Source organism: Scomber scombrus, chromosome 19 (genome assembly GCF_963691925.1).
Source record: "Scomber scombrus chromosome 19, fScoSco1.1, whole genome shotgun sequence".
NCBI lineage: Eukaryota > Metazoa > Chordata > Actinopteri > Scombriformes > Scombridae > Scomber > Scomber scombrus.
The window spans coordinates 6897595-6919683 of record NC_084988.1 but is presented as its reverse complement, the minus strand read 5'-3'; the positions used below and the strand labels follow the sequence as shown (position 1 = coordinate 6919683).

Here is a 22089-nt window from a genome sequence, read left to right as displayed (position 1 = left end):
ATTGAATAATACTGGGCTCTGTTACAAGTTATCAACCATGCATGACTTTTATATAGCTGTAGGAGCAAGAAATCCTGAAGAATTAGACACACGTGCAAATCGACATCTTTTCAAATACACAAAACTTAATGAGGTGATCTATCAAACATTAATAAAACACGAAAAGTTGTATGTTACATGATTTAATTGAGTGTGAATGTTAATTCTTAACCTGGGAAACAATAGTTAGTTCAACAGTAGAAACTACTTTGATTTTCAATATTTTTCAGGTGTACAAAACTTGTATATGACAACAAAACAATGCAAAAAGTACCTACAAAATCTTTAAGTCTCCAGTATTTCAGGCAAATAAACAAAATTCACTCGTACATTCATAAAAAGCGAGGCACCATCAAGAGTCATGTCATCAAGAGTATGACCAAGGACCACCCATACATCTGCAGTAGTGCTAAACAGTAGTCAAATATGAAGTAAACACCGGTATAAAACGCTCTCTGTTAACGGGATATTCAAGAATTCTCAAATAACAGTATAGTGCAGTATTTCTTTACATGCATACAGAAATATGCAAATCAGTGATTGCACATCTTAAGTTGCCAAACATTCTGTAAAGCATTATTAAGCTCAGCAGCATTCAGTCTTTTCATGAAGATATGTCAGAAGGTAAAGAAAAAAACTCTAGTGCTGACTGAATGATGTTTAGCCTTGATCTAGTTTTGAATCTGAAATTACATTCTTCATCACAAAAAAAGGCAAGTGCAAAATGTTGAACCGTTATACAGCCTGTGATATCAAACAGCTGTTTCATGCTCCACAAAAGGTGTGTGACTGTCAGGGAGAAAACTGTCCGTCTCCTCCTGTGATGACCCGTCGTCTTGTGGGACGGTCAGTCCGTTGTTCTGCTTGTGTTGTGGAGGCTGCTGTTGTTGTGGTGAGAGCTTAAAAAAAAAAAACAATAAATAAAAACGTACATTTATAGAAAGACAGAGTAAGAAGGTGTTTCAGCTGCTCATACTTAACTTAAAAGCATCAAACACATCAGGTTAAACAGTGACATTTAAATACTGGTAATAGCAAGTATAAAAATAAATTAAAAAGCCTGGAGTAGGCTGCAGCAAGTGAAGTGCGAAATAAATTACAAAATGAATTGAGTTAAATGCTGTGCAGTGGCAGTACGTAAAATATAATAAATACAATATTAAATATATATATGATGTGCAGGTCAAAAATGTAAAGTCAGGAAAAATCAGCCCGTCAAAAAAACAAGACAATGGAAGCAGGAAGCATGAAGTAAAATTCATGAGGGAACTGTTAGATGCAAATAAGTGAAAACATGTTTATGTGATTGTTATTTGCATGAGTAAAAGAAGCAGTGTTTTCTCTAGGGCCTCAAGGGTGTTTTTATACGCGGGTGTTGCAGTATGCCAGCGGTTGTAAACAAGTAAACAACAAAATGTAATTAAATATTTTTTTTAAAAAGGGCATTTTCTAACATAACAAACATTAGAACATATTTATTTGCATTTATTTTATACATATACTCACAATTCATAGGGGCAAATTGTAATATTTTACTTTAGAGCATTCAAAAATAAACTAAAATGATTCTGTAGGCTTAAATTGTAATTGTGAGATTTCTGTGAAAGCTTTTTTTTCTGTGACTTGGATCTTTTCTGTAGAGGACTGAAACGTGATCAACAGTTTGCAGGATTTTTTGGACCTTTCCAAGATAAATTCCCAACCTGACGTATATTTCAGTATATATATATATTCAGAATAATTGTACATTTCTTGAGAACTGGAAGAAATTGATTATTTACATATCCATCATATTAGAAAGATCAGATTGTGCATAAATATGTATTTTTAAAGGCATCGTTCGGTGTCATTTTTAGCGTCCTATTGTGTGGATGTCATTGAATGAATCTATCTATGACCTGCTTCCTCTTTTTTTCCCCCTTGTTCATTTCCATATGGTGTGGATTTTCCCTGTTATATTCCTGGTTTCTTTAAAAGCCAAAAAAAACCCAAAAAATGTAACAGCTGATTTTTGTAACTTCAGATTCAAGTTGTAATAATCAGACATGTTTGACATAAACTGGGAGCAGATTTCATTTTGGTAAAACTGAGGTTGTAATCAGGGTGTAAATTATAGTGCGTTGTCAACTTCAGTTTTATGTTTGGAACAAGTAATCTAAAAATATTTCAATATGATGATTTATGCAATAATCAACTACTGCTGCTCCTAATTTTGGTGGGAAATAATGAAGAACAGAGCTTACTTATTATTACATCATTAAAATAAATACGATTTAAGTTTTAGTTTTATACCTGCAGTCATTCAGGGGAACTCAAACATCTTCACCCATTCTGTGATTCCGTTATTTTACTTACGGTCTGTCCCTGAGGAGTCACACAGCACAGCTTCTTTTTGAGGCGCTCAGGTAGAAAAAACAGCAGTTTCCCCAACAAAGGATAAAGCGTGCCCGGTGTCAAATCCACTTCTTTCATAGGACCTAACACACAGAAACACAGAACAACAGAAAAAGAAATATGTGACTGTCATTTACTCAATGAAGTTGAAAAAAAAAAGGAAAGTAGTTCTTTTATAGATAAATCATGAAACTCAGATCATATTGTCAAACTGAACTGAAGATTCTGTAAGTGTGTTAAAACATATTTTAGTGTACCGTTTAGCTGCAATATGAAAGATTGTGATGCAGCAGCCATCTCTATAACGGACTTGAAGGACACAGAGGGACTCACATGCACTTTGCAATTTAATTAAATTTTTTTTTAACCTAACTTAATTTGATTCTTCTTAGTCTTTTATCTGTTTTTTTTTAATTCTAATATATTATTGTTGTGTGGATCTTTTTGTCATGTGTTTGTTGAATGTATGTGTTACTGTTGTGTGTATAAGGAAAGCAGCAAAGTAAGAATTTCATTGCATTGTCTGAACCTCCGTGTTTCTACGATGCATATGACAATAAACTTCTTAAACATAACCTTAAACTCTCCTCCAGTCCACATGTCGATGTGTCCTTGGGCTCCCGATGGCTGCCCCAATCGTGTGTGAATATGTGTGTGAATGGGTGAATGTGACTTGTAGTGTAAAAAAAGCACTTTGAATGGTCGAAAACACTAGAAAAGCGCTACATAAGCACAGTCCATTTTACCTTTTTAAAATGTGTTATAAAGAACAGTGCTGGATTGCAGAGACCACTCGAGAACTCGCCTACCTGTGAGAAAACTGATGATCAGGCCGACTATAATGACTGTGAGGCAGTTGAATGCGCTGTACCACATGTAGGACAAGGAATAAAATCTTTTCAGTCCAGACGGCGAGCTAAAGAAAGAGAAACAATTAACTTCTGATACAACAACACACAAAAAAACATCTTCATATTCTGCATGTCTGATACCTCAGCGTGACATTGCTGAGGGCGGTCTGAACGACAGCGGTCGTGTTGTCAGACAGAAGGATGGCTCTACAGTCGGGTGGCAGCAGTCTGGCGCCGGAGCTACGAGTGATGATGCTCCCGATTCCCACCCAAAAAGCCACAGCCAGACCTGCCCCCAAACCTGCCAATGCGCCCTGTAACGACAACATGGCAAAATAAACTTACTAGATACCGATGGGGGTGATGGTCAGTTTTAACTGTTTGTACTTGAGGGAGGATTCAAAATGCGTCTACATTACTGTCCTGCTAAAATCTGGAGTGGACAACATGGTATATGGGTCAGTGACAAATAAGGGTTGGTCAATAATATCTCAAAAAATTGTCTTAAAGACTGTATAAAGTGAATTCAGACATTTTCTTCTAAGCACATTAAATAGGTCATAAATGTATTTCTAAAAAAGGTGTAAAAAGCATTTCAACCATTTAGATTTGAATTGTGGAGCTAGGCTTCACAAACTGTGTTTCAAGATTTCTGTGTCTGGATTTAACAGGCGGGTCTGAAAATCACCGCCGCGTTACGTAACGTGGCGGTGAATGGCATAAACCCGCCCCTGCTGCTGTAGAGGTATAAATACATTCAGCGCACATTACTACTACTACTACAGTCTACAGTTAGCCAGTTAGCTGAGCTAGCAGCTGAGTTAGGCGCCGAGGTAGCAGCTGAGTTAGCAGCAGAAAGCTCTTAGACCTAGCGTCCCTGTTTCTGGTAGAGGTGACAGGTGACACTTGGTAGGGGGCGGGGTTTCAGCGGACTCGGCGGGCACTCCCACGGCGTTTGGGAGCAGAGAAAAAGACACAACTTTGAAGCCTAATTTCATAAATTTGGCAGGGTGGTTAACAACACACTTTTGTGTAGTATGTCAAACTCAGAACACATATTAATTCTTACTTTACGCGGACTTTAAAAGCAGCATCACGTTTGTTAAAATGTACATTTTGTATTTGTTTATATGTATTTTATGTCATTTAAAATGACATTCGAGCCATTTTTTTTAACCAAAAGACTGTCAAATGGTGTAAACACAAAAGAATGATAAATAAAAAATATTTTATCCACCTACACCGTATTTACGTGTACTTAATTACTTAATTTTAAAAAAACAAACTGAAATGGTTCCTGATATTATTAACCTTTAACTTTATTTAATATAAAAAAGTTATAATGTAAGATCATGCCAAACTAGTTTTTATGGTTACATTTTTGCCATAATCCTCTAATATATCCTCTCAAAATGGATTTAAAAACAGAAAGTCCACAAAAAAAGAATGTGTGCAAGTTTATTTTTAACCAATTTAAATTTGACTAAACCACATGGACACAGAAAAACCTCACTGACCCATATATTAAATTTTACATATGCCAGTAAAAACAAAACCAACTGTCTAAATTTAATTACTCTATTGCAGTTGTTTATTTTTACAGCAGTCATAGAAGTAAATAATAAATAATAATAAATAAACACAGCCACCAACCCTTCCATCCCTCTGCTTATTGTGTTTTGCATGTATCTTTTTGGTGGCGTACTATACTGTCCATATTATATGCCGTTGTATTCGACACTTGGGCCCAACACACTTTTTTCCACTTGGGAACATACATATATATATATATATATATATCACACACAAATGGCTGACACGAGTCAATTGATCATATAGTCCATAGACTAAAGATGAACCTAAACAATTTAGAGAGTTGATTAAAACATTTCTTTTAAGCAGAACCTTTGACTTTTTATTAACCTTTATATTCTTATTGTCATGATGTTTTATGTTAGTTTTATCTGTGTCTTTTGTTTTGATGCTTTTACCTTGTAGCACTTTGAGATTTGCTTTAGTACGTTTATTATTATTATTATTTACCAATGAAAAGTACCAAATATTTCTTGGTTCCAGCTTCTTAAAATTTGAGGATTTGCCGTTTTATGAGCAAAGAAAAAAGGATGTGATGAGCGTCTTTCACTGTTTTCAGACATCAATTAATCTCCCCAAAAATGACAGATTAAACAATAATTAAAATAATGGCTAGTCGCAGCTCAAGATTAATTATAATTCTGCCTGACTGATTTGATTGAAAGTGATATGATACCTCATTTTTATGAACTTCATGCCTGTTGTGTTAAAAAAAGGATGATTATTTCCTTTTAAAGCAGATCAATGTTTAAGGTAATCCAGGTATTTCGTTCTATTTCATAATTTAATCATCATGAACACAATATTTTACATCATGATAATTTTATCAACAGTAAGCATAGCAACGGCATATCAAGATTTTAATTATTGTCGCATGCCTAAACAACGCAACTCATCCTTTTAGTGGACCAATAAGCTCCTTGATGAGGTTTGACTCACAGTGGAGTTGGCCCACGGAAAGAACATCCCGAGACAAAATACACCGAGAATAGGACCGCCGACCATCCCGAAGATTTTCAAGGCCACCTGTAGTTAAAACATAATAAGAGTCAGTGCATATTAAGATAGAAATGTTGGTTATAATTTGAACAGGCATGAGCTTACCTGAAGAACTGAATCACCCATTAGGTGAGTTAGATACGCCATGGCCAGACACAGCAGCCCGTAGGACATAGCTTATTGATGAAGACATAAGTTCAAAGTTCATTACAGTGTCAACTCTATGTCGTGCATTGGTGAATTTAAAATAAAAAGCTTCGAGCGCTGACCTAAGGCTTTGGACAGCAGGGTTGCTCTGGCTTCTGTCATAGCTGGGAAGTGCGGTTTGATGAGGTCCTCCATCGTCACCGTGGCCAGAGAGTTAAAGGCAGACGAGATGGTGCTGCACAGGTGAAGCGTGAAGAAACAATTATAATTCAAACTCTTAGTGTTTTCATTTATTCTGAATGGTTTTTATTGTTTTAATTGTCTTTGATTCTGTAAAATGTCTGAGCATTGTTAAAAGCACTCTATATAAATAAAATGTATTATTATAGTTATTATTATTATTATCAATAAATAAATAGCTTGTTTGCTTCAGTTTTTGTTTATATAGTGCCATATCACAGTAGAAGTTATCTCAAGGCCCTTTTCACTTAGAGCAGGTTAAAACTGTACTGTTTTAATTTACAGAGACCCAACATTAGCAAGCAACAGCGGCGAGGAAAAACTCCCTTTAAAGAGGAAGAAACTTCAAGCAGAACCAGGCTCTAGGTGGGCAGCCTTGACCGGTTGGGTTGGCTAATAATAATAATAATAATACTAATAATAATAATATTATTATTATTATTATTATTAATAATAATATTATTGTTACTATTATTTGTGATTATTATCATGATGATGGCAGGCCTGGGTGTCAAACAGGACCATAGCACCACTTTAACCCTAAATTAAAAACAGCTTTTGTACACTTGTGCTGACATGCGTGCAGGAAGTAAACAGGCGTATTTGACTATTTGAGCAAAAGCCTGCTGGCTGTTTTTCACTTACAGAGAGGAATTACAGGTGATGCAACATTTCTATGATCCTGTCCTTATTATTAAGAACCGGCGCCTTCTCTCCCAAACTAATCATCATACTTGTTTAAAAAGGTCACACTTACATAGCTCCTCATACTTTGAGGTTTCAATTTAACCCTTACATACTGTTCATGTTCAAGCATTTACCCACTCATAACAATATATAATTCTGGTACCACAAATCATTCATGAATACCTTAATTAGTCATTAATACATTTGTGATTAATACATAATGAAGCTTTCAGAGAGAAGAGAGTCTATTCTTTAGTTTTTATGCTTTTTGTTGATGGAGAAAACATTTAAAATAATTTACAATCACACTATATAATGGTCCAATGTTAAATAACACTGGAGAACATAACACTTTCAATAAATGATGATGATGAATGGTGAATACATGATTTTTTTTTTAATGGCAGTTTTTGAATTTTTTGGAATAAATTATAGCCGAACACTCAAAACGTGTATCAGCTGCACATAAACATTTTAAGAAAGTTGAAATATTTCCATCTTTGTATATTTTGGGTCACATTAAGATAAATCATCACATTTCTGGCAAAAATGACTGAAGGTGTTTTTTCCTTCTCTCAAATGTAAAAATGGGTCAAATTAGACCCTGAACAGTATGTAAGGGTTAAGGAAGCTTGACAATCTCAAAATGCCACGTCATTGTGACTTTAAGCCTGACGTCTAAATGCTGCAACGGCAACAATTTTGATAATCTATATATCATTTCCAGTACTTTAAAAGAAAAAATGCCAAAATTCTCTGGTTCCAGCTTCCCTAATGTGGATATTTTCTGTTCCTTTAGTCCTGTGACAGTAAATTAAATATAACACACTGACACTGAGGAGGGTCACATACCTGAGAGCTGCACTGAATAAACATGCAACAAAGAGTCCAGGCAACCCAGGCAGACCTTGCAACATATCCATCACAAAGTATATCACCATCTGTTGAAAACACAAATTTCCTTTGAACTTCAATTAAGTTTGAATAATTATTATATAACTATTGTTCACATGAAGTAAGAAACAAGTATGTATCAGAACCCAATACCAGCATGGACAGCATATTTACATAATAAGCCAAATGTGTTTGAGGAACATAGTGTAAAATATGCAAATACTAATGCTGCTGCAGTTTCATGTTTCAGTGCAAGCATTTACATAACTTAGTATAAACTCAATTTTCATGCCACTAATCTCTTGGGGATCAAGGACACAGTTTTCACAGTGGACTGATGCAGGACTATACACTCACTACATTTCCCTCTTGAGCTGCCATACTGTAGCTTTTTAGCTAATACATATACACTATATTAAGTGCAGTTCACTTGTTTGTTTGTACTAATGTACAAAAATGTGTTATGTCTTAGATAACAGTGACTGTGATTCTGTTAGAGTAAAGGTCTTTTCTGAAGTAATACAGTCTCGCCTTTGCTCTGTATTATCTCACTTGTTTTTAGCTTAAATCATCAGAGAATTTTCTTCCTCTGATGCAGCCACCACTCTCTCTGGCACAGTGCGACTCACGCCGGCAGCAGCACTGTACTCAGGGAGTGGGTGTGTGCACATGAGCAGCAATATAACTTTTCATGGATAATTTTTCCAAGTTAGGAAGTTAAGAGAAACCACAAGCATAAAACAAACTCGGTTATGTTAGTAAGAAGAGCCTGTCGACGCTGTAATGTAATCTCTCCCCTGTCTCTCTCTCTCCCACACACACACCACGCATCCTGCAACAGCCATAGATTTTAGTGAGCGTTATGTGACCACACCCTATTCCTCCCACACATTTATTTCACAAAAACCGACATAATTAACGGAGTGACGACTTAAAGTTAGAAGCCCACCAAAGTCGTTGACTCAACTTTGGGTGTTGCCTTTAAGAGCACTGTAGTCCCTTCCTCTACAGGGCTTTTGGTTGAAAATGACACACACACACACACACACACACACACACACACACACACACACACACACACACACACACACACACACACACACACACACACACACACACACACACACACACACACACACACACACACACACACACACACACACACCTATAATATGATGCATTTGTTTTTTGACAGACCAAACTTAATTTTAATAATTAGTAGGCTACGGCTAACAGTGTTCAGTGCTATCTTGAAAGTTTACTGCCTGCTGTCCATTCAATTTTGGAAAAACGGCATTACATTGTTTCTGTTTTGGAAGCTGTAGGTCAGTCACTGTGCTCATGTTAGTCTATATTGAGCCACTCCAGACACCGTACTTGAGGGTATACGGTTATACAGGTTACCGCGTTTATTGTTCAGATATGTCATGTTAAAGAAACATTTCATTAAACATATGCTCATTAAAAGGCAGTCTTGTGTTGGGGTTTGTATTGCTTTAGATTGAATATAGGCTGCAAGTATCGGTTATCGGCCTCCTCGACTTACTAAGAAATGGTATCAGAATCGGGCCTGAAAATACAATCCCTAATAAAAACTCACTGCATCCCTGGAAGAGGTGCCCAGCTTATCGGAGTGATCTTCCCCGCAGTAACGTGCAAACATGACCAGTCCCATCACACAGCTCATAGCCAGAGCCAGCTGCAGGGAGGGAAACACCATGTAGCAAGACCTGTATGAATACAGGCAGGAGCGTAGTTAAAGTGGTGTCAGCATTATACCCCGACCAATACCTTTAGAAAGTTACTGATACACTGCCTGATATTATCTTTTCCCACATAAGCACATCTTTGATAAACATGACCTGATTGTGACCATGATATGTAGTGAGTGTAACATTTCACAGATGAAAAACAAACTGCTCACATTATATGATGGAGACACTTAATAACCTCCAACTGCGCTATCTTGTTAACCATCAAATATCCGTGGTTACGCTTCTTGTGCAGCAAAGAAGGTGTTTTCAAGGAAGCCCCTATGTGACATTAGATATCTAGCACAGCTCGAATTAACCGGATATTCTGTTGGTGGTGCCAGTATTCTGCTATAATGAAGCCGGTGACGCAGAGAGAGAGAGAATGGCCTATTCACTAAGGACAATGTAAGCAAATTATTAATCATAGTACAAATATTTAAGGCAGAGCACGCAGGGACTTATGCTAATATGTAAAGCAACAATACGGGTCATATAAATGGAAGATACAGTCTCCATGGTGACAGATGTCATGTTGCTCAGGCACGTGGAAGCTGCTCGGCATCCTCTTGATCACATTATTCATATAGATGTTATAAATCCATTATAATTTTGTCAATCTGTCCATGCTGTATTTCTGTAATTTGTATTTCTTGTTCTATTCTGCACACACAACACCTATTGCATGTCTATTGTGGAAGAAGAACCCCTCCTCTGTTGCTCTTCCTGAGGTTTCTTCCATTTTTAACCCATTTTAGGCAGTGTTTCCTTATCAGAATTGAGGATCTATGAACAGAGGATGTCGTATCGCTGTACAGATTGTAAAGCTTCCAAATGTATGATTTGTGACATTAGGCGACACAAATAAACTGACTTGACTTCAGGATTCTCTGTCCTTTCTAATGCAATAAACAGTCAAAAGGGTTTTGTGGTGTTAAAATGTGACTCAAAATTGGGCATTTACTCATTCAAAATGTACATTAAGGCGCTCCTTTTCAGAGGCACAAAATACAGGAGGAGCTGCTGACTTTAAATGGCTCGCAGCTGCTCCAGGCCAGTCTGATATCAGGGAAGCAGCCAGTAACACACACAACAAAAATAAGACAACAGCCCATTTAATCTGTTCTATTCAAAAGAGGTTAAAAGTTTGACCAAAATATCCCACAATTATCTTTTTGTTGATCTCTTCAGTTGGTATAGTTCAGAAGGTCTCTGTCGTACTGTGTTACTTTGCAGACATGATTAAAACAACCTGGCAACATATCTTACTTAGTGGCACTTTATGCATATCAGATGAACTGCAGCAGGGCTCATTTGCATCTGCAGTATTACTAAAAAGCCAACTAAAATTTAAAAAAAAACTGCAGTGACACAAAATTTTGCACCCCTCACTGTTACTTGTGGCATTCTTTGAAAATTTTCCCCAGGTGCTGTAGACTGTAGTACTTGTAGTACAGGCTCATTTCTGTTCAAGCTGTCTCTCACATTTTGTTGTTTCCTGTTCAGTCAATGTTCATTATGAAACTTTACTGTACCTGACAGCTTCTTTCTCTGTGCGGGCACTGATGTATCTTTGGACCTGAGACTGGTTCACTCCATAAAGGGACAGCATGAGGAAGATCCCGCCAATGCCCAGAGTCCAGAAGGTATGTCTCTCTGTAGGATCTGGATTTAAGCTAAAAACAAGAAACAAAAACGACACTTTAGTACCTTCAGAAAAGACCTTTACCAGAATCGCAGTCACTGTTATCTAAAACATAACACATTTTTCTACATTAATAGAAACAAACAAGTGAACTACACTTGATCCAGTGTATATGTATTAGCATTCACTGTATATTATGCATAACCATTGTAGCATCATGACACACTGTTTGTAAACTTGACCCAACTGGTTGAAGTTGTGCAACACAGTGAATTTAACAGCTGTAGCATCTGAATAAAAAGCTGCAGCTACTTGTTTTTATATCCTTAATATTATTATGATGAATTAAAAAATAGTCGTGAGCAGAAAGAGTGTTGCAAATGACTTGTAGTATGTGTTTTTGGGAACTGGAGGCAAATTCAGACATCATCAAATTTAATTGGAGAATTAGAAAATAAGTGGAGATTTGTGTAAACCACCAACAGGACTACAAACTAAAGAAAACCAAAAGAAAAACAGTTTTTCTGTGAATTGGCTTGAAGATTGATTTTTCAGCAGCTGTTCCTGATACTGGTGGACAAACTACGGACTCACTCGAGACCAGAGATACGGTTTCCCTCCTGGGCTTTCCTCCAGACTTCAGACACGCCTCCAGTTTTCTGTATTCCCACCACAATGACGGCCAGCTGCCCTGCAAACATCACAACAGTCTGAAAGACGTCTGTCCAGATGACAGCCTTCAACCCACCCTGTCAGGAGCAGATGAGACACACGGGAATGAATCTGATAAATGCTAAAAACACTTATTAAAATGGTAGATATCACTTGTAGTTTACCTTCATATTATTGCGTATTATCTCTACAGTTTATTTATTGTGGTAATTATCACCTTGTAAGATTTACACTTTTTACACATTAAATATATTTCATTTTTGGCAAAACAAAGAGTAATTTGATTGATTATTTTATTAGATATTGAAAAGTAATGTTGTAATGAGATGAAGTTATTCCTGAGGCCTGCACCAAACACGTAAAAATGAAGAGTTGAGAGGAGTGAATCAGAGTGAACCTTTCCTGCATGTGCAGTAAAGCTGATCAGTAAGCTATGAACATTCAAATACATCAACATCAACTTTAGCTTTATAAACATGATTCTTATTTTCTCACCAGTGTTGTGTACAATGTGCATACCAGTCCAGTGGCCAGCACTGTTCCCCATAATTCGAATCCAGTAACTGGAGGAGAACAAAGATACACTGTAACACAGATCTCAACTAATCAAACATAGTCACATTGGCTCAAAGCTGAATATGACTTTGCATACCTGCATTCAGTGCAAAGGCAGGAGTATACACACAAACTCCCATATAGATCACCTGTAGTCAAAAAAGTAAAAAAAAAATTAGTGACTATTTGCTTAACATTTTAAAAGGGAATAAATTGACAAATCTCTTTATTTTTCAGGCTTTATTATAGGGATAAGTATCAGGTCAACAATAACCTTATTAAAAGGAATAGTTTGACATTTCGGAAACACACTTATTTGCTTATTGCTCAAATGAGAAAATTTATACCACTCTCCACAAATGTTGTGGTATCAATCTTCTCATCTAACTCTTGTAAAGAAAGGAAAATTAATGCAAAATGTTGAAAACTATGAATGCATCAATGTCAGAAGTCTGTGTTTCCTGCTGTCAGGTTAATTGATTAAGTCACAGCTGATAGCAAACTTGGCTTTTAACCCCACAGCAATCTTTGGATTTGTGTTACTTTGCATAAAAATGATCACAATGACTGTGATGCACTAGTATCAGATTTATACTCTATACCATTGGCTGATGGTTGAGGTGTTGGTATTGGTAAAGAAAAAGTTGGTTTGGTGCATTCCTAATTTATTGTGTAGAAAGTTGCACATACCGTCTGAAAGATGAAGGTCAGAGTTCCACAGATGCGCACTGCTTTACTGAATCGCAGTTCAAGATACTGTGAAACAAAACATTGAGAGAACTGAATGAAGGACAAAAACACACCTCAAATATGAATTTAAATAAATCTGGATATGACTGGGGGAAAAAAGCAGCTCTGACACACCTCATAAGCGCTGGAGAGCCGCAATCTGTAAAACACTGGAATGAAAACATGAGCTGGAATGAAGAGGCCGAGAATGTAAGCGCAGCCGATGAACCAGTACTGAGTACCGTGAGTGTAGATCTCTGCGGGTACGCCGATGATCGCCACGGCCGACTGGAATGAGGCGATGAGCGACAGAGAAACAGGAAGACAGTGCATATTCCTGTCTGCCAACAAGAACTCCTGTGTGGTGCGCTGGCGGCCACCAGACAGAGCGTAGTACAGCCCGATGCCCATAGAGGCAGCCAACAAGATGGCAAATATCACATAGTCTGCAACAGTGAAGTGCTTCTGGTTGGACGGGTCCATCCTGATTGTCTTTGAATGCCCGCTGCAGTTGGAGAAAGTTTTGATATCGCCCCGTTGCACAATCAGACGGGAGGGAAATGTCTTTGTCCACACCCATCAGTCAGGAGGGTCCAGCAGCCTTGAAGAAATTGCAGCAAATTGAAAACACTGATTAAATAGATCTGTGCATGTGAGAGATAGCATGCTTTTGCTGAAATCTGAAACTGTAGCCTGCTGCTTTTATCATAACTAAATAACTTGGCCTAACATGCAAACAAACAAACCTAAACACCCTGATTGTCCCACCTGAGCTGCTTTTACAGATTTCTGTTACTTCCCAGATAAAGGTGAAGTCACTGCCGCCTTGTGTCATCCCCTGACCTGAAATATTTGCAGCAGAAAAGCTTTGTTACACGAGGCAACCTTCAGTCTTTGGTGTATACAGAAACTGAGGTCACACAACCTCAGTGTCAACTTTCCCCTGCTTGTGCTGATCCAAAAATACTGACTGCTGGTTTGGTAAATGGGAGGTTTACTGTCCCTCTGCCATCTGCTGCCTATGTGCATGCTTCACTAAAAAGACAAACAGCAGCAATCAATGTCTGAAGGTCAAGGTTTTCTTTAAGGCTGCAATAACACGGCAGGAAAGAAAAACTTAGTTTGAAACATGTTTTCTCAAATTATGCAGTTACTGCTTTTTGTTTTTAACCACAAGGAAACAAAATTATATTAAACACACTATAAAACAAGAGAGACACTGATAATTAGAGATTAAACAATTAGCTGACTGACAAAAATTTCATTTTCAACTAATAATCCTTTTGTCTCATCTTTGATATAAAATAATTGAGGAAAAAGTCCTTACTTTGTATTCATTAACCATCACTTTAACTATTAAACTAGGGCAGCAACTAAAAATTACAATTAATCTAACAATTATTCTCTAAATTAATTTTTTTTGTTGCTATTGTACATTTCATAACAAAAGAATATAAACATGTAAACAAATACAAACATAAGAAATCTCCATCAAAATTCTCCAGAGCACAAGATGATGTGTAAACGTCTTCAAATGTCTGATTAACAGTTAAAAACCAAAAAGAAACAAAACAGAGAAAAGCAGCAGATGCCCACATTGGACAAAAGCTTAACTAGAGAATATTTGGCATTTCTGCTTGAAAAATGACTTAATTACTAGTATTAAAGTTTAAAAACAGTCTGCAATTAGAGGTGTTTTGATTCACCCTTATGGTCATTATGAAGTTTGTGGTGCATTCAAAACACTTTTATTAATATTGTGTTAACCCCCTTTTATATCAATGAGTGCAGACTAATCAAAAGTGTCCAAAATCTTGAATCGAAACCTGCAGCCAACTTATTTTCTGTTAATCTGTGATCTGTCAGTCAACATGGACATGGACCCATCCATGGACACTAGACGTCATATTAAACGTCATCATCTGCGAAACTGTAACACTGAACATCAATGGCACTTCACATTAACACAATTATTTGTATTTTTACATTTGTGTGTATTGTTTATACTGTTGCACTTGTTCTGTGAACATGTGAACATTATTGGTCAACATCTTAAAACAAATAGCAATATTTTAAAAACTAAAAAACTCTTCTCACTTAGATATTTTTTACTTATATAATTGGTATTTACAATTTTTTTTGACTTCACCTGTATTTTATGGTGCTTGTATTTTTTGCAACACAACACCAAACCAAATCTTTGTATGTGCAAACTTACACAGCAATAAACGATTATGATGAATGTTATCACTTCTGCACAAAGTACATCAAGGTCACAATAAACTAACTGTTGAAGATTACTGCAAAGAACAAGATCAGGAATATTACAGACTTTGTTTTTTACAGTGAATTTGTATACACTTGCACACACAGATTAAGTAATTCTAACTATCTATATCAGTTATGAATAACTAATGCTGGTATGCATGCACTAATGTCCCAAAATATGAACTGTGTAAGGAAAAGGAAGCTGCTGCACCCAAATTACCCTCAAACCTTTAAGTGAGGCTGCTTAAAACTTTGCTCATTATGACAGAATATAAACAGAAAAATAAACTGGCTCAATGTGATGTTACAGGTGTGAAAATGCAGTGCAGTGGTGAGGTTATATCGGATGAAACAACATGAGTGAGGCTCACCTTTACACGCCAGGTTGACACCATGCTGACTACTGAGAGACATTCAAGAGCACCACGTTAGTTAAAAAAACAACAACAACAAACTACGTATTTATGCCTAAAAATAACATCTTAAGTAAATGTACAGTGAGCTCATTTTATAGAGGATCGACTTATATGTTTGTATCTCTCCTGCTGTGTTCGTAAAGTGTTAAATTAACCTATTATAAGGGCTAATCTGTAGCTTGCTGCATGGTATCACACGATCACACAGAAAATCTCGCGAGATCTAAGGTTAGCGTGTAAGCAGTTTGTTTTGAGACTTCTTCCGGGGTTGAAGCTGCGTGGGTGATGACGTAGGAGCAGCCGCCAAAATTTTTAAAAAGTCTGTTTTTGCTTTTAGCGCAAAGAAAAGCGACATTATAAACAATAAAATAAGGTTATAGGTGACTTTGGGAAACATGCAGGGAGCGTCCACGAAAGGTAACTCTCAGCTATCTTATCCATCAGCTCGTAAAGTTATTTGTTTTGATGCTAAATGCTACTATTTTGTCGTTCATGTGAGTATTTTTTGTTGTTATTCTCAGGTGTTTTGAGTCAACTGGGTCTGCTGGAGGTTCAGGCGAGAAGCCACAGAGCTCAGCCTCAGCAGCAGCCTCAGCAGCAGCAGCAGCAGCAGCAGAGTCATGTGAAGGAGCTGAAGGTTAAAGTGGAGCAGCTGATCCTGCAGAGAGACCAGCTGAGAGCAGAGATACAGGCACACCAGGTGAGATCAGTTCAAGACAGGGTTATCAAAGTGGAGTCCACAGCAAAAAGAGGCATCATAGTGTTTCCCACAACATTTTGAGAGACTATGGTGGCTGGATCTCAGTCCCATCCTCTGGGCTAGACTAGAGTAGGGGTGTCAAACTCTATTTATTCTATTTAATTCTACTGATTTTATGAAGTGCTATACCCTTCTACTATGTCATCTTTTTTTAGCTGCGTGTGTGTCTTGTTTTTATCTGGTTGTCTTGTTTGTATTGTCTTAAAAGTACAAATGGAGTGGCACCTGTAATCTCATTATATGTTAAATATAATGACAATAAAGCTTTCTTTTTCTTTCTATTTCTAAACTCATGATTTTAGTTCAGGGGCCACATGCAGCCCAGTTTGATCTAAAGAGGGCCGGACCAGTAAAACCATTGCATAACAACCTTCAAATAATATATACTGTATATGGGTCAATGACGTATAAGGATGTGCAACAACTCAATTTTAGAATAATACAAACAAGCATATGCAGTAGTTCAAACATTCAGAATGTTGTGTACCTGAAAGTTCATATTATACATTTGAAATTAAGTGATTTTAGTGGGTTTTTCAAGATTAATTGGCACTGGCCTTAAAAAAAGTCATGTGGTGCGACCATGATTCATCTTGAAATAGATTAATTTACTTAACACGCTTCACATCTTTTTTTTTTTTTACAAGTTTTCAGTAATATAAAGTGTTTGGAAACTAAGTATTTGTAAATGATGATCTTTTATTTATATAAGATCTTTCAAGATGAATCATGGTCGCACCACATGACTTTTTTTTAAGGCCAGTGCCAATTAATCTTGAAAAAACCCCACTAAAATCACTTTCAAATTGTAATATGAATTGTCAGGTACACAACATTCTGAATGTTTGAACTACTGCATTAGATATGCTTGTTTTTATTATTCTAAAATTGAGTTGTTGAAAATCCTTATACGTCATTGACCCACATATTATAACTAAACCATCCATATACTTAAGAAAATGTTTTGCTTTAGTAATTTCACTTTTGGTTGTATTAGGTAATGAATGGTTTTGCTCCGCCATTTTATTGTGTTGCACTGACAGTCGTTTTTAATATCTTATATCAGTGAGAATAGACTAAAAATAAAGCGTCAGAAATGACCAAAAAGTTAAATTTAACATCTCTGATTTTTTCATCACTGCCTCACAGTGATTTATATTAATATTTGGATCTAAAATTGAGTTTACTGTGATAAGAGGATTTTGGATATCACCCACTTCTTCAACAGCAATGAAAGAAACCAACCACTACTATATGTATTAATGTTAGTGCTGTTCAGGCCTCTCAGTGAGCCGCCTGAAAGGTCACCCTGTGTGTCACTCACTTTATCTTCAGTGCTGCACTTCTTTTTTTTCTTTGTTGACTAATGACGTTGATGCTGTTTAAATCGTTCTGCCACAGAATCTCCAGAAACTGCGGATGTCTCTGGATAAACCGTGTGAAGAAGACGAGGAAATGGACGACGACTCTGAGGACTCACAAATTTTGCGGCTGATGGCCAGACAGACACAACTGAGAGACCTTCTGCACGCTCATCACCTCGTTGGTATTGTTTCATCGTTGTCATGCATTCGTTAACTTCTTTTTAGTTGGAAAATAGTGATCAGTTTCGTTAAATGTCTCAAATTCTTTATCAGTCTGTTTTAACCATCTCTCTCTCTTCATTCAACGGTGTTATCAGGTGGATACGACATCGTAAAGACTAGTCAAGGTAAAGGAGTGTGCGTGTCTCTGGCCACAGCCTATGAGGGAACTTACTTAGAGACGTACAAACTGGAGATTGACCTGAAGCCAACTCTGAGGATCAGTCGCCATAACATCCCCCCGTTCATCCCCCTGAACAGCATCGCCGAGCAGAGCCACATGCAGACAGACATAAAGGCTTTTCTGAACACCCTCAGCCAACATCTCAACGCCTTTTCCAGTCGCAAGCAGCAGTTCAAGCTTGTTAAGGTGCCAAACTTTTGCTTTTTTCCCCCCAGTTGTATAATGTTTCACAATGACTGAGAGATGTTTGTCGGTAGCTGTGGTAGAGGTAGTGCTGTGAAACTACCCTCTTAATATGAGGGTGGGCTCCGTTTTGTCATGAAATGATAAAAAGGGCCATTATTTAATGCTGATCCTAATATCAGTATTTAAGAGTTTAAACTAAATAAGACTTTATCAGCTGTTTGAACATATATAATACTGTTATATAATAAATTGACAAATATCCCTCAAATTTGGATATCATGATTTATACTATTCCAGTGTCACATAATCTTTCACTGTTTGGTGTTGATTGTTGTTAGTGCTGGAATATTTTTTCATAACTAAACTACTTCTACAATATCAAGACATTTCAGTTTTGCATGATAAATCATAGTCATTTCTTTGTAGTGTGGCAAAACCGCTGCACATTAAATACAGATAGTACGGACAGTTGCATCAGATATTGGGGCTGATCCAAGCTGTAGGATTTTACAAATACTGACATCGTGAGTTAGATTAAATCAAAATTTAACAGCTGTTTGTTGCCTACATGAGAAAATACTTTTATATAATTTTTTTTGGGACAAGTATCCCTCAAATTTGGATGTTAACGTATTGTGACATAAATATTGTACGAAGGCTGTAAATATGTCTGAACAATTAACTTTATTGTCAAAGCTGAAACAGTAAATACAACAATACAATTAACATTTTTAATACTTCAACACTTTGTTTTTTGGTTCAATTTTACTAAAGAATAAAATCAAAATACTTCTGATTATATTATTAAGTAACCCAATCACATTGTCAGATCACACATCATTATTAGTGGTGTGGAGCAGTAAAAATATTTCTGAATCTTACTGAACAATTAATATTTTTTACATGTTTTTTACACAATTTGCAGATTTTTTAAAGACAAAGAAATGCTCAGTTTTTCCTTATATACTACTTAAGGGTTTGCGGGCCCAGAAATGCTTGACTATTTTAATAGTATATAATATAACAGTATAATAGTATTTATTATAACTGTAATCTAGCTGCAGGATGACATGCATGTAATTTGTTTTTTGGAGAATAAACACACTGATTTTGTCCTCCTGCTTGTTTATAGGAGTTGTTTCATAAGTCCGTTGAGGTGCTGGAGAGTAATGTTTTATGTTCAAAACTGGTGCTGATGGTCACTGTGCCGAGAGAAAACACTTCAGTACTCTGCAAGCTGGACTATATGGACCACACCAGATGCCTTCCCACACGAGTCAGCTTTGAATGCGAAGGTAGGCTTCTTATACCATATGTATGTGTACTCGGGCTCGGCATCGTTTAAAACAATTTACAATACCAGCACCTTTTTAAAGTGATGCTGATAGCAATAGAGTACTTCATTTGATACTTTCTGCTAGACAGAAGTCTTGTTTTGTTAAATTATTTAAGAAACTGGAAGTAGTGCATAAGAAGAAACATAAAAAACAAGAAAGTAGTGCAACAATCAACAAAGTGCTTAAAGGTTTACGGGGCTCAGATGTTGAGGTGTTGATGGAGCAGCTTTCAGGCAGTTTTTGGGAGATAGTAGATATTGGACAAGTCTTTACAGCTCACCAGTGCTTTTTCAGGATTGTCCACAAATATATAAATTAAATAAAAATAGGCCAAATAAAGGCTGAAGCAAAGTACAAAACTGCACCTCTCTCATATCTGCAACACCTGCAGCTGACTTTGAGTACAGCTCTGAATAATCCAACACAAGCCACCGCCACCTGGTGGTCAAAGTGTAAAAATAAATAACACAAATACAGTACAGAGCTGTAACTGCAGCTGCAATGATTACTTCAATTAACGATTAATCTGTTCATTATTTTCTCAGTTAATCAATTAGTTGTTTGGTCCATTAAATGTGAGAAAATGTTGAAAAATGTTAATCATTGTTTCTCAAAGCTCAAGATGACGATTTAAAATGTCTTATTTGGCTCGACCGACAGTCCACCTTAAAAAGATATTCAGTTTACTGTCAAAGAGGACTAAAGAAACCAGGAAATATAACTTTACAAGCTGGAATCAGAGAATCTGAAAAATATTCTCTTTAAATAAAATAAAAAAAGACTCAAAATGATTAATTGTCAAAATTGTTGGCGAATAATTAAGTAGTTTACAACCTAACAAATCAACTAATTGTTGCAGCTCTAATACAGTAAGTACATATAACAGAACAATGTTATTGTAAGGGTTAGGGTTACGTCTCTGCGTTTTAGACTAAACAAGCAGTTTGGGAAATCATGTCAGACATTTTTCACTTTGTGGACAGATAACCAGTAAGGTAACTAACAGATAATCAATAATATAAATAAATGTAAACACAACTATAGATCAGTATTTTAGAAAGTAAAAGGATAAAAGAAATTTAAAAAAACATTCAGTATACAAGAAGAACTTAAATATGAATATTAAAATATTGTTAACGTGACACAGAAGCTTTACATATTGAACTATTTGAATATTTCTCTCTCTAACATGTTTCCTCCTGTTATTCTCTCACATTTCACTCCAACTTTTACGGTTTCTTGCAGACGAGGAGCTTCCTGATTCTCCTCAGTGGAAGAAAAACTGCAGCCTTCTGATGGAGACTCCTGTGCACAAAGCTTTGTTAACCATGAAGGAGATGGAGAATATTGCTTAATTTATTCAGAAAGGAGGCTCTGTTTAATGTACATACTTACTTTGTGTTGTTAATAATAAAACACTATCAGTTAAATGTTTGAAAACAAAAAAACGTTTTTTAAGTGTTGGAATTGAGAATACAGCTTAAAGTTTTTCCAAACTTCCTCTATGGAGGTTGCATAAGTAATTCAATCTGACTTTTGTCCTTGAGGTTTTCAATAAATGCTGCCACTCTCTCACGTAAAGCTTCCCTCTGAAACTGTCTCTGCTGCTCCACTTCCTCTCGGGCTTTCTGCTGTTGCCTAGCCAGCTCTTTTTCTGATATTGAGTCAATAGCTGCGATATTTTTCATCTGCATGAGAGACAGGTTGCTCTGGACTTTTCTTCTGTGTCTCACTGAACTCGAGGTCTTGACTGACGGTGGCGGTGCCGATATCGACCGACTTGGCTCCACCGGTTCACATCCGTGGTCGTCAGACTGGTTCTTGCTGGAAAACAATCTCCTGCCATCAGATGTGTGAACGCCCCTGAAATGTGTCTCTGCATTCTTGCGTTGGCCTATTTCTTTCATGGCGATGCCGATTGTAGCTTTAGCCTCACAAACTTTTACTACTGCCACTCTTCTCACCTCTTTTATCAGCAGGTCTCTTCTTTGTTGAAGCATTTTGCAAGTGTACCTGTGCTGTTTGTCCAGCATGTCTAGTTTATGCTGTAGATCTCTGTCCTCCTTTTGGTTCAACACTCTCAGCTCTCTCTGCAGCACAGGTCTTCTGTAGAGTCGATCCATTATAAAACAAGATACTAGAGGGAGAAATGCATGTTT

At 36.7% G+C, this 22089-nt stretch overlaps 2 protein-coding genes across 4 annotated transcripts; one reads left to right on the top strand and one right to left on the bottom strand.

Moving 5' to 3' along the window:
* Nucleotides 1–166: 166 nt before the first annotated feature.
* Nucleotides 167–16059, bottom strand: slc5a6b (solute carrier family 5 member 6). 3 transcript variants are annotated; one of them, XM_062440619.1, is made up of 17 exons: nucleotides 14164–14195; nucleotides 13965–14034; nucleotides 13332–13797; nucleotides 13158–13223; nucleotides 12565–12616; nucleotides 12408–12475; nucleotides 11835–11989; nucleotides 11131–11271; nucleotides 9445–9574; nucleotides 7803–7891; nucleotides 6146–6258; nucleotides 5982–6052; nucleotides 5817–5903; nucleotides 3426–3598; nucleotides 3243–3349; nucleotides 2395–2516; nucleotides 167–938 (listed from the first exon to the last, which is right to left on the bottom strand). In XM_062440619.1, the coding sequence occupies exons 3-17, from the start codon at nucleotides 13677–13679 to the stop codon at nucleotides 792–794; spliced, it is 1869 nt and encodes a 622-aa protein (XP_062296603.1). In that variant the 5' UTR covers nucleotides 13680–13797; nucleotides 13965–14034; nucleotides 14164–14195; the 3' UTR covers nucleotides 167–791. The 3 variants fall into 3 exon arrangements, with proteins under 3 accessions (XP_062296603.1, XP_062296602.1, XP_062296601.1); XM_062440618.1 differs by lacking the exons at nucleotides 13965–14034; nucleotides 14164–14195 and adding an exon at nucleotides 15836–16059; XM_062440617.1 differs by lacking the exon at nucleotides 14164–14195 and having other exon boundaries at nucleotides 13965–14154.
* Nucleotides 16060–16155: 96 nt separating this feature from the next.
* cenpo (centromere protein O) lies at nucleotides 16156–21396 on the top strand. The gene is made up of 6 exons (XM_062440634.1): nucleotides 16156–16297; nucleotides 16402–16580; nucleotides 18042–18186; nucleotides 18322–18593; nucleotides 19726–19888; nucleotides 21176–21396. Exons 1-6 carry the CDS (start codon nucleotides 16276–16278, stop codon nucleotides 21283–21285), a joined length of 891 nt encoding a protein of 296 aa, XP_062296618.1. The 5' UTR covers nucleotides 16156–16275; the 3' UTR covers nucleotides 21286–21396.
* Nucleotides 21397–22089: the final 693 nt, after the last annotated feature.